General features: G+C 41.5%; 1 protein-coding gene across 2 annotated transcripts; it reads left to right on the forward strand.

Moving 5' to 3' along the window:
• The first annotated feature begins 554 nt into the window (after positions 1–554).
• Positions 555–11179, forward strand: LOC107376033 (phosphatidylinositol 3,4,5-trisphosphate 3-phosphatase and dual-specificity protein phosphatase PTEN). 2 transcript variants are annotated; one of them, XM_015944917.3, is made up of 10 exons: positions 555–858; positions 5643–5727; positions 5814–5858; positions 5942–5985; positions 6159–6397; positions 7205–7346; positions 8439–8507; positions 9806–9972; positions 10415–10717; positions 10794–11179. In XM_015944917.3, the coding sequence occupies exons 1-10, from the start codon at positions 771–773 to the stop codon at positions 10971–10973; spliced, it is 1362 nt and encodes a 453-aa protein (XP_015800403.3). In that variant the 5' UTR covers positions 555–770; the 3' UTR covers positions 10974–11179. The 2 variants fall into 2 exon arrangements, with proteins under 2 accessions (XP_015800403.3, XP_015800404.3); XM_015944918.3 differs by lacking the exon at positions 8439–8507.
• The last annotated feature ends 5402 nt before the right edge of the window (positions 11180–16581 follow it).

The raw sequence follows: 16581 nt of genomic DNA on the forward strand, positions 1-16581 counted from the left end.
TATTAGTTTTGAACGCATTTAATTAATAATATAGTGAATAGTAGTCAACTGGAGCTAATTTATTGTGATTAACCATGTGGACTATATACAGCCAAAGCGGAAGGATATGCGTTGTAAAATCCAAGCCTGCTCTAGCTTCTTTTTTTCCTTCGGTTGGAGGCCATGACGGGAGCCTGAGAGTTCAGCTGGACCTAGAATAAGAAGATGATTCCCCGGGACGTAACTGTCAAACCAGCCCGTGTAGATCTTTGATTTTTGTATAATCTATATACATCCTAGGTGGAGTCTGTCACTTTTTTCTCTTTTTTTTTTCCAAATGTGTTCTTGGCAATCAGTCGACGACAATGTTGAATCGCTAGGAGGTTTTTGGGTCGAAAAAGGAGGCTAGCACGGCTAATGCTACGTCTTATTAGTGACTGGGTTTTGAGAGCCGGTGAGTTCTCACTAACTAACCCCTGGCTGTCAATTGCGGCAGCTGTGACTGAAGTCGTCGCTTCGTCTGGCATCTTAAAGCTTCTCGGACGGTAGCTGCATGTATCTTATTTGGAGGAGTTTTTTTGCTAAACGAATTTCAGGATCGGGAAAGTCGGGCCTACGCGGAGGAGGAGCAGAGCGAGGCCCGTCTTTATGATCCAGAGAAAGCCTTTTCTAATCCTACATCTACCGACTGCCACTGCTAGCTCTGCGGGGCTAGCTCCTTATCTACGAGGGATCTGCAGAAGTCCGACGACCATTACCAGATAAACATTTCTTTTGCGTTTTTATCCCATATGGCCACAATGACTGCGAAAATAAAATTAATCGTTAGTCGGAACAAAAGGAGATACCAGGAGGATGGATTCGACCTGGACTTAACATGTATCCTTCCTTGTGTTCTATCTTTTTTTACAGCTTTTTTAAAAAAATTCAGGGGCATGCCAACGATTTTTTGATCACTACAGCTGAGCTGGATCCAGAAATGTCTGTGCTATGGCGTGAGGTTGGTTGATTTTCTTGTTGGATGGTCACACAGAGCAGCTTTGCTGTCAACTAGCATGTTTGAAAGATGGTGGATCTGTCAAAGCTGCGGGCACAAATGTCACAGGCAGATTAAAGTTGGAAACCCCTGCTAGCTGAACGCTAGCGCGTGCATTTTAACCAGCATACGGGCATTAAACGGGCACCCCATTTTTTTTTCAAGCGGTGGATTAACTTTAGGTTGCAACATTAATTGCAATGTAATTTTTTTAAAACATGTTGCAGATCTTCTTAAAAATATATTAAATATACTGAACTAGGGGTTAATTTATTAATTATTGTCATATTTGTGCAAGAAATCTAAAGACTGAATCATTTCAAGCTTAAAATGAAAATATTGCAACACATCTACGTAGTTTGCCATTTATGTATTAAATTGGTGTTGCTAAATTTAAGGTTTTCCATCCCAGATCACTGCAACACTATTGAATTACAAAATAATTATAGTTGACCTGATTCTGCTTGCTACTAGAGATGAGAGGCTTGCTTATTTCGCTGGTGATAAACTAGATCTGCAGCTAATGTGGTCTACCAGGGCCAACGAAATGCATAATTTAATGTGTGACAGTGCTGTGAGCAGGTCATGGTTAAAGCTAGGGTGGATGTGGCCTCCATATCTGACGTCAAAAGAGCTTGCTGGGGGTTTAACGCTACAAGTGCACTTGCTATAGAGGGTGGGATAGTAGGTGAGATAATTATTACTTAAATGCTTTTTTTTCCCTTCTGTTTATGATCCAGTTTATCGATTATGATTAGTTTGTCTTCACAGTAATGGTATGTGAAACATGCAACTTTAAGGAGTAGTAGTCTTGGATATCTGTTTGACAATTCTGACGGTGATAAAACCACCTTCATGTAGGAGTCAACAAAACACTATTAAAGATTTATGTTTTTATGGATCTGAATTAATTTAACTTGAGAAGGGAACGCATGTGGGCGTTTAAGAAAAGGCCCATAAAGTTGATTACTTTTAATTCAATTTCAACGCTATATGTGGAAACATCCCCTTATGCATGTGCATGACTGTACATCACAGTGGTGGATCAGATGTTTCTCACATGGTTTTATAATGTGATGGGTGTGTGTGTGTGTGTGGCAGGGCTCTGTGGTGCACTTCTACACACATTCGCAGGTGTTAAGGGGATCACTCCACTCCAAAGCGACGCTTTAAATTTGATGTGGGTCCTTTTTTTCCCTTTGTAATGACCCTGTTTTATCATTTCTGGCTCTGTCTAAAAACAATATGGGCTCTGCAGTTATGTAATGTATCATGGTTCTGGGAATTGCCCTTAAAATAGAGTTGCCAGTGATCTGGTATCTGGATGCTCTCTCCTTCTCTTACCCTCTCTCAACCCACCACCTCTCCTTTTGCTGTTTTCCTAACTACCCCCCCTTCCTGTGCTCTCCTCCTTTCCTGTCCTCCCCACCTCCTCGCCTTGCGTTTACTGATTCTAGCACTCTACTCCTCCTCTCCTCTTTGCTTGAAGTAGTGAATTTGGTGTATGCATAAAGCTACGACAAGGCTGGCTGTAAAGAAAAGGCATGCAAGCAGCACATTTTGATCCCCCCTCCCTCCATGTCTTCCCAGCTGCAAAAACTACCTAATTCCTTCATTAGCTTCTGATAGAAAATAGATGATGAAACACTAGTATTTGAAACTCACGTCACATCTGCGTCATACTGTCATAGGGCAATGCGATCTGACGATATAAGATCGTTGAGGATTATAAAGCGATGACGATCTACCAAAGCTCGGTGTCGATTTGCGTTCTGTCACAAGTGCCATCATTTCTGGACGGGTCTACGGGCACACATTTTTTTTCTCAAGTCACACTATTTGCTAGTCTTCTTCTTTCAGTACGACATAAACACTAATGAACCAATCAGAGCAAGTTTAAGGCAGCGTGTTGGTTGTTAAGCTGGGGTGCTTGATAGCTGAGGAAAATAATCTAATAATCGATGCACTAAGATGCGGACATACGCAATTATGAATCTTTGAAGAAACACACCATACTTGGTTATAGCGGCTAGCCGCTAGCATTGGTCACTTGCTTGTTCCGTCTTAGTGGCCATTACATGTATTCTCACTAGGGATGCACGATATATCTGTATCGGCCGATGTTAGTCACTGTTTAACCTATCAGTATCGATCCAATAAATGAAACTGGGCTGATATTAACAACCAATATTTTTTCCATCTTGTTTCCGTTTATCTGTTTAAGAGGGCGAGGGGGTGATGTGTATCTGTTTAGTCATGTGACAGTGATTGTACTCTTCTCAGAAGCGCAAATGTGTGTGTACATAACGTAAATTCAGTTTTAATAATTTTCATTCTATACAAAATCTGCTGATTTAAGAAGCATTGATGTCGGTATATCGGTATCGGCAAATATCGGTTATCGGCAACAACAGCCCCACCATTTTATATTGGTGCATCACTAATTCTCACGCGATCAGGAAACCTCTGGGTCAATGTTCTGTTCCAAACTTTGCATTTGGCTTCGTGGCTTTTATTTGGGGAAGTTTGTTTGGCTTTTAGCGAGCTTTTTCTCCGTGGCTGCAGACCGGAGCTTTGTTTATGCCAAACCCCTCCCCCACGTAGTCGGGGCACATCTACGGAGAGCTGTGGGGCCCAAATAGTGGGAGTGAAATGACTGACTAGAGGATGCATGAGATAAAGATGCATTATGAATTTAGCTATGATGATAGATTTTTTTTCCTCTGGACAAGAAATAATTACTGGTAATTTTATGGATGACAGGATGTGAGCCACCTTTAGAATTTGTTAGTTATAAATATATAATACATATAAGTGCCTGTGCGAGATTTGAGACATGCATCTCTATCTCTCAACTGTGATTAGACAGATATTGGAATTTTAAGATTTTTTTTAGGATTCTGAAAGCTTTTCTTATTTTCTGTGAAGATGTATGCGTTTAAATTTGTTATTTAGTGGCCTGAATTATTGAAATGGAAAAAGTCGTGATAAAATCTTGTTATTTTGCAAAAACAAAATGTGAAATCATTTGTTTCCATATCACCCACCACCCATACATCGTCACTTAACATTCACCAACCTTGACTCCCAATCGCTGTTGGTTTAGGAAACGGCAGAGAATGTCTTGGCTTGTAGAAGCTAACTGGTAGCATTAGCAGCTCCACCACACAGCAGAACTCCTTCAAGCTTGTTTGTTGAGATAAAACATCCATGTTGCAGAGCAAACGGAGTCAGTGGAGTTGCACAGCTGTTAGCCAATCAGAGGCAAGACGTCTGAAAATCAGGAAATAAGACTCCAAAATCTGTCTTCTGAAGCTTTCTCATCCAGCTGAATTGTCTGTGCTGAAACGGGCACACCGAAGCTTTTTCTCCCCAGAGTACGACTAATATGTCATTCATTCCCACTAGAGACCACCGCAAATGTATTACAGTATGAGTGGAGAGTCTCTTTAAGGGCCCCTTGCTATGTTCAAAATCTTGAACTTTCCCCTTAATTAGTTCTTTTGAGGCAGCAATTTACAGGGTGATGACACATAATACAAAGACATCTTTAAGTGTGTCTAGCTATCAAGTCTGTGTAATTTACTCCCATTCAGCTGCATTTAGTGATGTAGGTCAGCTGCAGAGGAATGATTTGGTTTTCAGCTAAATGGGTTAAAATGGCTTTAATCATGTTTGAGGTGGCTTTCCACCACCAACTTCATGGACTTTCTCTAAACTCTGCAGGTCTTCTACTCAAGTAATGAGCTGAGTGTGTACCATGTAAAAAAGGTGAGGGGGGTGTCCTTGTGTTTTATGCATGTACAGACCCCTTATCTGAGGGATAGAAGCAGCTTTTCTTGCCAGAGCTGTCAAATGCCTCTGTGAAATTTCTCTGACCAGTTAAGTAGTGATTTGACTCGATGGGAAGGGAAATAAAAGCTTGGCTAGATAAAAATCGGTCTCATCCAATCATAAATATTCAGCTTTTCTATATTTGACTGTGTGGCACAGGAAGTGTATGAGAAGGTTGCCCTTAAGTCTGTGTTCAAAGGTGTGAGATCCTACAGCTTATGGCTTCAGTTGCAGGTAGGCGTTGCAGCCTGGCCTGCAGATGTGCGTGTCAACTGATTTATATACACACACACACACACTTCTAGATGACACTGATGTGCACCTTTTTAAGATTTTTATTTGTCACATTGTAGGTTTTTTTTCTTGCACAGGTAGACTAGGCGTAGCAGGAACAAGCACAAGTGTGGTCTCTCAGGGTGGTGACCTGGCACTCTTTAACACAAAGCCTTTTCTTTGTTAAACCTTTTTTTTTTTTGCCTCAGAGACATCATGATGGCCTTTAATCTCCCAGATATTCAAATGAGTCTGACTGGGCTCCTAAGAGATAAGCCAAACATTTGCAGTCGTCCCAATATAACTTTTAGGCTCTAAAAATATCTGCAGGTCACGGAGCGGAGACTCCACGTGCACACACGTGGGCCTGGCTGTTGCAGGAGGGCTGTTACTCCTGTCCTCTTTAGCAGCAAGGCCACACACACTCACACATGCTGTATTTTTATCACAGCCGATATGCAAACACAGTTAAGTGTATGATTTGTGCCTCCATGCATTTCCTTGACCCCTGGCTGAACAGACATCTACCCAAACATCATTGCTATGGGCTTTCCAGCGGAGAGGCTGGAAGGCGTGTACAGAAACAATATAGATGATGTAGTACGGTGAGTGGCACCCCCTCCCAAAAGAGAGACATGAAAGAATATTTGGTAAATGATCAAATCTGAATTTTTTTTTTTCTTGTTTGCAGGTTTTTGGATTCAAAGCATAAAAACCATTACAAAATATACAACCTGTAAGTGTTCCACGTTCTAATCTGCCTTGTGTTTGCTCACTAACTTCCCTTTGCATGATGGCTAACTGTTCTTCCCATTTCAGCTGCGCAGAAAGACACTACGATGCTGCCAAATTTAACTGCAGAGGTAGGCTGTCATCACTCTAGAAAATAAAAGCCCGGTGACACTCAGTTTAAAAACAGCAAGTTATTTACTGTCCCCATCGTTTCATCACTGACTTGTTTACGATGTGTTCTCCACATTATTTTCATCTTTTTCTTTTACAACTGTGCGTGGGTCTTCATCCTAACACGCTTCAGTTGCACAGTACCCCTTTGAAGACCACAACCCCCCTCAGCTGGAGCTGATTAAGCCGTTTTGTGAAGACCTGGACCAGTGGCTCAGCGAGGACGACAATCACGTGGCGGCTATCCACTGTAAAGCGGGGAAGGGCCGCACCGGAGTGATGATCTGCGCGTATCTCCTCCATCGACGCAAGTTCACCAAGGCCCAGGACGCGCTGGACTTCTACGGCGAAGTCAGGACAAGGGACAAGAAGGTGAGCTTAACGTTTGCCAAAAAGACACATTTGCAAAGGAAATAGTTCTTTATACATGCTTTGCAGGGGCATGTCCAGAGGGTGGGCCTTGGGGGGCACGGCCCAAAACAAAGACAGTAAAACATATGGAACTTATAATCTATAAAAACATAAAATCTAAAACATAAACAATAAAATATCAAATGGAAGATGGCATTTATTTTTTGACTGTTAATAGTATTTTTAGCATTAAACTGAGCTTGGTTCATGCTCCAGAACATTTCTGAAAATCAGATTAATGAGACTACTGGGTTGAACCTAAACAACAAACCAGGCCAGATATTTAATTAATTGTTGATTTTGATGCCATTTCATGGATGTTTGGTTCCAAAGCTCACCTATTTCTGTTTCTAATTAACAAGAAGTTAAAATGCTAAACCTGGCAAGGACATCTACTTCGGCCAAAGTGTGCCCTCCTCTCATTTCTATAACAATCCTGACCTTACAATGTCAGAAATCCAATTTTATTATATAATGAATGTATGCATGGAAAAAATCCCATACTCATTGATAAAAGTGCACCATTGGTATTATGCTTAGACTTAATTTTGGTTTATAGTAGCCAATTAAACAGATCGTTTTGTAATTTTGTAAAAAAAAATATATATATATATATCCATTTATTTTTTTTATTTGTTATTTTGTTTGAGTTATGAGCTGTTTACATGTGCCACCCTTGTCCAAATGTGTTCCCCTACCTGGCCTCTCCCAAAAAAACCTAGACACGCCACTGATGTTTAGAACTAATTTAAATGTTTTCTGTTAAAGGGAGTCACGATCCCAAGCCAGCGTCGCTACGTCTACTATTACAACCACCTACTGAAGCACGGGCTGGACTACAAGCCGGTGGCGTTGCTATTCCACAAAATGGTGTTTGAAACTCTCCCCATGTTCAGCGGGGGCAACTGCAGTGAGTCACATTTTAATGTTCAAACCCATGCCTGCTTCAGCTGCTGGAAGGAAAAGGTAGATTCTGGATGTGTGGCGCTCCCCCCGTGCTCTGCTTCAGCACCGCAGAGCAGATGAGGTCATCGGTGGTGCAACCCGTGATCTAAAACTCGAATTTAACTTCCTTATTCTCGGCCTCTTGTCTAGAACGGCCTTGTCGATTAGGTCCTCCTTAACACCTGGTGATGTTTCAGTGAGGGGGTTTACGTTAATAAATACATCTCACTGCCACGTTCTGGCCAGAGAAGAGTGTTTAGAGTGTTTACATCTCAAGTGTCTCTTTATTTGATCTTACCAGGAAGTCAGTAAAAGTCAAAAGAGGAATTAAACGTCTTGATCAGTGATTTTTTTTTTTTTTTTTTTTGCATACAAAAGCGCTCTGGGGATTTAGTTTCTGTCCCTGGGTTTGGCCCGATTCCATACGTGACCCGTCCCACTCACCCAGATCCTCTGTCCTTCCAGCACACGTGTTTTCTGTGTATTATTCGGCTGCCGTTGTGGTTTAATGCTGCTCTGTTTTGGCCTGAAGAGGAAGAAACATCAAACAGTTGTGTATATCTGCTTCAACACGTGACTCACGCAATGTTTCACTCCTTTTTCCTGTCTATATTTGTCTGTTTTGACTCTTTTGGTCAAAAAAAGATTCTCTTCCTCTTCTATTTCACATCTGTGGCTTTTCTCACCTTAACACCAGAATGTGCTCGAAGGCCCTGACTGTATTGATCCTTCTCCTTCCTGCTAACTCTTAAAATATTAAACCACAGCCCTATTCTGAGTTTGACATCTTCGTTTTTTTTTGTTCTTCCAGAGTTTAGCTCAGGGCAAAAGAAAAGGAGAATTGTTTAGATCATTAATTTTTTTTACAGCAAATGGATTTAATGTGTTTTTTAGTATCTCATAAAGCCTTATCAGAAGATGTAACCCCGTCTGTAAATACACACTGTTTATTGATGAGGATGTAGATGTAAATATCTTGTTTCTGCCTGCTGTGCCATGGCGCCCCCGCCAGGCCAGCCAGGCCTTCCTTGTGATAATTTCCTTCTCTCTCTCTAAGGGGACAGTACCGTTAAAAACAGGAGCGAGCCGACCCCTCAGGGCTTCAAGAAAGGGAATTGGCATTGGGGTAAATGAGTCTTTCATCCATTTATTATTTCATTTGCTTTGATACGGGCCCGGAGTTCCACCAGGCGGGAGCTGTTAAAGGTAGATCGGTGAGGATAGGAAGCACCACATCCCACCCTGACCGGAAAACGGGAGGGTACATAAACCCCAGCTTTCCACCGGTCCGGATGTGAAAGCGTTAAAAACGTACTTCGCTGCAGTTAGCCGCCGTTACGTGTTGGACCTGTCCCAGAAGCAAAGGATCGCCATCGTTATGTTTTCAGTTCATTTTTTACGCGCTACGCTTCCAAAACACATCGAACTCCACAGTTTAGATTGGGCCAGTCAGGAAGTCAAACATGAAAGCAGTGTTAAACATTTGGAAACTTTCCAAATGAGTCACTTGCGGATTTGCTGTGAAGCCGCTGTAGCAAAGGTAAACGGAACAGAACATAAACCACAAACCTCTTTCTGCTTGTTTGTTATTGTGTGGATTAATTAAATTACTAGTGATGCACCGATATGAAATGTTTGGTCTGATACCGATTTCTGACATTAAGATCACTGTTATGGCCAATAACCGATAAACTGTCATTAATGCTTCTAAAATCAGCAAATTTGTATGAATAAAAATGATTCAAGCTGAATTTACATTATGTACACACACCACACACATTTGTGCTTCTGAGAGGATTACAATCACTGTCACATGATTTAACAATTACACATCACCCCCCTCATTCTCTGAAACAGATAAACAAATGGAGTCGAGATGGAAAAATATCACTTGTTAATATCGGCCCGGTTTTATTTACAGATATGTTAAAAAATGACTAATATTGACCGATACTAATATTGATGCCGATGTATTGTCCATCCCTAGAAATCATGCGTGGTGTTGATATTCTGTGACTTTGCGGGACCGGTGATATGGAACACTTTTTAGCTCCCGCTTTGTGGCAGAATCGCTCCCGGTTGGAAGGGAGCTCGCGGGTAAAACACCTTTTTTTTGTTTCACACCGTTTTCACGGCCAGTGGAAAGCCAGGGTTAGTCTAGGTGCTGCAGGCTGTTGCGTTGGTGCAAAACCAAAGTTTCCTGTCAACCAGAATAGGGTCCTACTTCTCTGGTTCTGGGTCTTTGTTTCTGTAACGTTCTGTGTTCTACTTGGTTTTTACTTGTCGAGTTGGGGGAGGTGGTGGTGTGCTGTGTTTTCGTCCAGCTCCTGTAATAACTAATATCCTGTCCTGCTCCCCCGACTCTCTCTCCACCCTCTTCATGAATCTCACACCCGATCTCACCCCGCCCCATCCCTGTTGCAGATCCACAGTTTGTGGTCTACCAACTCAAAGTCAAGATTCACACATCAAACCCAGCGCACACGCGGCGCGAGGACAAGCACATGATTTTTGAGTTCCCCCAGCCGCTGCCAGTCTGCGGAGACATCAAAGTGGAGTTCTTCCATAAACAGAATAAGATGCTGAAGAAGGTTAGTCTGCAGATTTAACACTCCTAATCCAGCTGATGCATGTTTATGATGACTGATGGAGCAGAACCCAGAAGATATTTGGCTGATTTATAATTTTTTTTATTTTTTGCCAGTTTTTCCAGATAATAAACAAAAAGCATTAAGCTCTCCCACTGCCCCTTAAGGGTTTTTATATTTTGTGCCAGTTGTGTTTCTGCCTTAATTACTGCAGTGAGCATTAACCCAAGGCTGAAAACAGATCTACAATGAAAAGTATGATTTAGAAACATCATGGGCTGTTTTTTTTTTTATATTTTTGAGAAGAGCATGTGAATCTATTTGAGTTTCTTTCTGGTTTGGTGTCAATAAAATAAAAACCCAGAAGATTATCGTCAACTTTAGCTCCAAAGACTGAAGCAATTGAGTGAAATTCTGTCCCATTTTCTTCCTTCTTCACCTTCAGGACAAAATGTTTCATTTCTGGGTGAACACCTTCTTCATCCCTGGACCAGAAGAAGGTGGGGAGAAGATGGAGAACGGGACGGTGAACAATGCGGAGAGCCAGCAGGGAGGACCGGGCCTGAGTCTGGGTCTGGGCCTGGGCCTGCAGCAGTGCGCTGATGGCAGGGACGGCTGCTGGGACGGAGACGGGGAAAGGGAAAAGGGGGAAAAAGACAAGGAATACCTCATCCTCACACTCACGAAGAACGACTTGGACAAAGCCAATAAAGACAAGGCTAACCGCTACTTCTCTCCAAACTTCAAGGTGAGTGCAGGTAGAGAAGCTGTGACGAGTTTTGTTTTCAGTTCCTGAATCTAAAATCCTTCGTCTTGATTTGCAGGTGAAGTTGTATTTTACAAAAACGGTGGAGGAGCCCTCAAACTCTAGCAATTCAACAATCGTCACCCCGGACGTTAGCGACAATGAGCCAGACCATTATCGATACTCGGACACCACTGACTCTGATCCGGAAAATGAACCTTTTGATGAAGAGCAGCACACGCAAATCACTAAAGTGTGAACTCTTTTAAAGCAGGAAGAGAAGAAATTATACACCTGAAAAAAGGAGAAAACTTGAATATAAACTCAAAAGAAAGAACCTTTGTCCCTTCCTCCAGACGGCAATAGAATATCATCATGTCAAAATGCCAACTTTAGGGAAAAAAAAGATAAATATCCTGACCAATATATTGTTTTATTTTTCTTTTTTTTTTTTTCTTTTTTTTTTTACACAGCAGTGTACCATGTGTGAGGTATCGACACTGTTGCCCCATGGGAAAAGGTGCTGTAGCTATAAAAAGGTGTTTATATATATATATATTATATATATACATACATACATACTTACATATATGTATATACATATATACATGCATATATAAACAAACTTTTGTGTCAAAGACAATGGAAAGAGATCCACAATCAGGAGACTGGAGTGGAAGTGTGGGAGAAGTTTGAATGAAATACTAGGACTATGCTGCTCCTTCTCCTGTCTAAACCAAGGCCAGTGCTGCAGTCACTTTGTTTCTTTCCTCCCTCCTCCTGTCATCTTCTACTCCTCACCTTTCCTCCTTATCCCTCCTTCCTAGATTCCTTTACTGTGAATGCTTCTTGTGCTCTTTGCAGGCTGTCTCATGTGACTTTTGGCCTTTGTGCAGTGCAGACTGCATGTAGGCAGCGGGGTTGGGGTGGGGTTGACGAAGAGGCTGTGATGATGTCTAAAAGCATTGCCATTCCTGTTCCCACTGTGTATACGTTTAAATTATGCAGAACAAGGCATCCCATGTAATTGTTAATGTTTTTTTATCCTAAGATAATAAAAAGTTATAATACACAAAAACAGCAGGGAGACAAGTGTTTGCAATAATGTCAACACTACATTCAGAGGACAGTGGTGATTTGCATGTACTGGAATTGGAGTCCATCCCTAATAAATGTATGCAATGTTGTCATTTTCTTAAAGAATCCACCTGTTGAGATGTCTTCTGCAGTCTTCATCAGTTGCACCGGTTTAAAATGGGTTGGGCCACAGCTCAATGATGGGATGGGATGGGATGGGATGGGAAAAGAAAGCGAAAGCATCAAGGTTGCATGTGAGTTGGCAGCTGGTTCATCAAGGCGTTCACGAGACAAGTAGAGGAAGGAACGGCTACCACCCCGGGAGGGAGGAGGGTTGCGAAGCTTCGGGCAGACTCGCCTGCTCTGCTTGCAAACTGGTGTGACTCCCCGAATGAAAGAGTAACAGGATTAACAACCATGTCTCTGATCGGAGAGCAGAGACGGGCCAGACCCTGGCCCAAAGTCTCTTGATGATAAAATAAAGTATGAATTAAACATATGTTTGAAAAACTAGAATAAAGTTCCACCCCTCTGTAGGCTGCTGTAACATAATCCCCCCCTTTGCTCTTTTAAGACTGCTGGGTTCTTTGGTGTTGATAGAGACATCAAAGCCAACCAGCGCAGTGTCAAATGAGCCAGGCAGCAGTCGCCAGGCCCTGGCTGTAATTGGCAGAACAGAGAAGGGGGTTAAGACTGTGGTAGATTAATAATGAATGTGCTTTACTGAGTTTAGAGAGAGGGGGGCCTCGGCGCTCCACTGGCACCGAGGCCTTTTTTTAGAACCCAACTTTCTAAAAGTTTTCACATTCTTAAATTTCACCTAAAGAAATGCAGCTGCTGAAATTTGAACCTAAAGTAACACGCTTATCACTTCATCAGTTGATGATTATGTATTCCCCTGGTATTCCAAGTGATACTTTCCCCAGAGACCAATAATTTAAAAAACAACACAGCAAAAACAGATTTCTAAGAAGTAATGCAAGGCAGCTTTATTTAAATAGCACATTTACAACACAGGGCCAATTGAATGTGCTTTACAATTAGCATTAAATGGCACAAAAACAAACATGAAAACACAAATTAAAAATATACACAGATAAAATTATAATTTAGAGCTAAAAGGAAAAGACAGAATTAAGGTTGAGCTATTACATCACAGATTACAGTGGAGGTGATGCAGCATAAGAAACTATTCATTCAAAGGCTGATGAGGACATTAGGGTTTTAAGTTTTGTTTTAAACAACTCTAGGGCTGGGGCACATCTGAGGCCTGTTTGGTTCTGACCCGTGGTTCTACCAGCTGATTGTTTTCTAATGATCTCAGAGCCCTATTGGGTGTATATACTGGGATGAGATCTGACATGTTATTTGGTCCCATGCCATTGAGTGATTTGTAAACTAGCAGGAGCACTTTGAAATCTATTCCGTAGTTTACTGGTAACCAGTGTAGAGATCTAAGAACAGGAGTGATGTGCTCCGTTCTCATAGTTCTTGTGAAGACTCTAGCAGCAGCATTCTGAACAAGCTGCAGTTGCTTCACAGCTTTTTTGGGTAGACCAGTTAGGAGACCATTGCAATAGTCCAACTGACTAGAAATAAAAGCATGAATGAGTTTCTCTAAGTCTGGTCAGGAGTCAGGACATGGGACCTCTGACTCTTGATATTTGATGAAGGTGATAAAACGCTGATTTAGTTTCAGCCTTAATATGTCCAGAGAAGCTCAGGTCGGAGTCAATAATAACACCAAGATTTCTAACCTGGGTCTTTGTTTTTATTCCCCTGGAGTCTAGCTGAGCAATAACATCCATTCTATCCCTCTTGTTGCCAAAGACAGTAACTTCAGTTTTGCCATTGTTTAGCTGAAGGAAGTTTGACTGCATCCAGTCGTTTACTTGCTCTAGGCTCTGACAGAGTGAGTCCAGTGGACGATGGTCACTAGGTGATCGGGCTAGGTAGATCTGGGTGTCATCAGTATAGCTGCGATAGGCAATGTTGTTATTAACTATGGCTTAACCCAGGGGGAGCATATAGAGATGGAAGAGTAGCTGTCCTAGAATTGAGCCTTGGGGGATCCCACATGTCATTGTAATTTGATTTGTGATCCCCAACAGAGACAACATAGCCCCTGTAAAAGAAAAAAAAAATTACATTTAATGATCTTATTTTTTGGTCTAAAAAGAAAGTTATTCTCTAGAAATGTTACATTACTTAAAAAAGGTTAAATGAATAAGGTAAATTCTCAAATATAATCCAAATTCTCTTGTCGGGAGTATAAAAAAAGTCTAAGCAAAAGTTGATTGGCTAGAATTCTTAAAGAGCAAGTCCTCCCCTACCAGAGTCTTAGGCCCAATCATAAAACTCGCACTTCCAGCCTTTCGCCCTTCATTTGCTGGCATACTGAGAGGGCGGAGCCACTAACAAATACACAAAAATAAGCTCATAACGACAAAGTGACATCATAATGCACCAGCTAATGTCATAATGTACCTCTTAGGCAGTGGTGATGGCAGATTTAAATTCAGTTTTAAGCAAAATATTTAAATTTGAACCAAGATGAACTAAAGTGCCAAATTATTGACTACATGTGTCTACAGCATGATTAGACACTCATTTCTATAGTTTATCAGCAAAAACAAGTTTATTTGGGGGTGAATCTTTAAAAAAAATGCTAAATAATCATTTTTGCTAGTTTTAAGAAATCTAGCCAATCAACCTTTGCAACCCATTGGGAGATGTTTTTAAACTTAAAACTAGAAAATTTGGATCATATTTAAGAATATTTACCTTATTTTAGGTAATGCAATTACACAACACCCCCCAAAAAATACGATAAAATGTCCAAAAACTAGTTTTGTTTAACTTTCTTAGAAATCCGTTTTTGCAGTGTAGTGAACCAGAGGTTGTTGTTAGCATTTATATGAATATAGCTTCATATCAGAATGCCCCCCCCCCCCCCCCAATCTGTATTAGATTAACAGAGTTTGCATAAACCCTCTAAACATGTCCGTTTTTCACATAGTAGGCATTTGGACGTTTCCAGCCGGGGAGGTCCAGACAATGCAAATGTGGTTGACAGAGGCTCGGTTCCACGCAGAATCAGATCATCTCATTTGTTTAATGCATGCCTTCTCGCCTAATCTTTTTTCTGTCCTCCTGTCTTGTCACCACGGTTTTAATTTATATTTAAAATTGACTGAAAACGAAAGAGGACTGCATGAGTGTTTGCTTTACATAACATTGTGATCTTGATTTGGAAATATTGTTTCATGATGATCTGGGTGAAAAGATTCTGCAAGATATTGTTTTCAATAATTGCTCCTTAAGGGAATCTCAGTTTGATGAACTTGTTGCTTCATCTCCTCTCTTCTGCCCTGGCAGCTTGGACTAAGATGAGAGGAGAAGAACAGAGGATGTGCAATTAAGGAAATGAGATATGAGGTACATCTCATTAAGTTAGGACATGGAGCAAGTAATCATAATACAAGGATCCTCAACTGACCTCACCTAAATAGTCTGGCGGTGTTTAGCTGATTCAGTCACACCAGCGCCAACGGGCTCTGCCAGAGTGGTTGTATAGCAACACGCTAAGAAGTTAATGACAAAAGCACTGCAATCAAGCTAATCTTTTAAACCCCATTTTAACTAACAAGCTCGAGTGCCGTGTTGACAAAAATGTCAACAGATTAGTGGGGCCATGAGTCGCTGTCGCCGGGACTTTGCCCTGAAATGTAGAAATGGAACCGGACTCTTCAGGAACTGCTGAAGCCAAGACAGTTGCTACTTTGCATCAATTTGACATCTTTCCAAATTTAACAGAAACGTGCAGCTCGTTTTTGTGAATGTGAACAGACCTGGTTTTAGGAGACAGCTTTCTGAGCTATTAAGAATCGTATGTCTGTGAAGGCTCCAAAAGGTCCCACTGAGAACATATATCAATTTTTTTCTTGTAAAGATTTTTCATTTGTAGGCTTTGAGTTCTTTTGTATTTCTTTGTAACAGTTTTCTGTGGGTTAAACATGATGTTTGAGTTTAAAGAGCAAGTAACGCCTAATTTAACTTTTTTTTTGTGCTGATAACCTGTATAGATGTGTCTAATGGTGCTGTACACATGTGTAATCCTTAGTGTGGCAGTTTAGTGCAACTTTCTTTAAATTTAATATTTCAGCCCAAAACCATAATTCTATCTCCATCTTCAGGTTAAAACTCTGCTCCACATTCATGTAGAACCAGCTGTGGCTGATGGTTAAGCTGAAAAACATGACATTGTCAGCAAAGTACTACGTGGCTGCACCACACTGGTCTCCAGGTGAGGCAGCCGCACCTCCACCTGGCTCAGCCACTCACCTGCCAATTTGACACATTAGCGCTCTGAGCCGCTTGCCTCCTTGATAAAAATGCCCTCCTCCCCTTTTCATCTAATCTTCGTGGTTAACTGGAAATCCTCCAGAATGCTACAGAATCTGTTGCTTTTCTCCTGAGCGGTAAGTCTTGTGTGAGTGCGTGCTTGCATGTACGCGCTCGTTAACAACTCATTTTTAGATAGAGAAACTCCAACAGCACACGCGCGGGGGGTGGGTGGGGGTGGGGGGGGTGAGTGGGGTGCAGTCTATCAGTGCCTCAGTGCCGCTCTCTCAGTCTGCCAGGTGACGCCTCTTTCGGAAGTGCTTTCCTAACAGGAAGTGTGGATGAAATACGTCCCCACCCATGCCTTGACCCTCACTTTAAAGGTGTGGATCACTGAGAAACCATTTTTTAATTCTTATTTCTGATTATAATCTGTCACTCTGAGT

This window comes from Nothobranchius furzeri, chromosome 12, assembly GCF_043380555.1.
Source record: "Nothobranchius furzeri strain GRZ-AD chromosome 12, NfurGRZ-RIMD1, whole genome shotgun sequence".
NCBI lineage: Eukaryota > Metazoa > Chordata > Actinopteri > Cyprinodontiformes > Nothobranchiidae > Nothobranchius > Nothobranchius furzeri.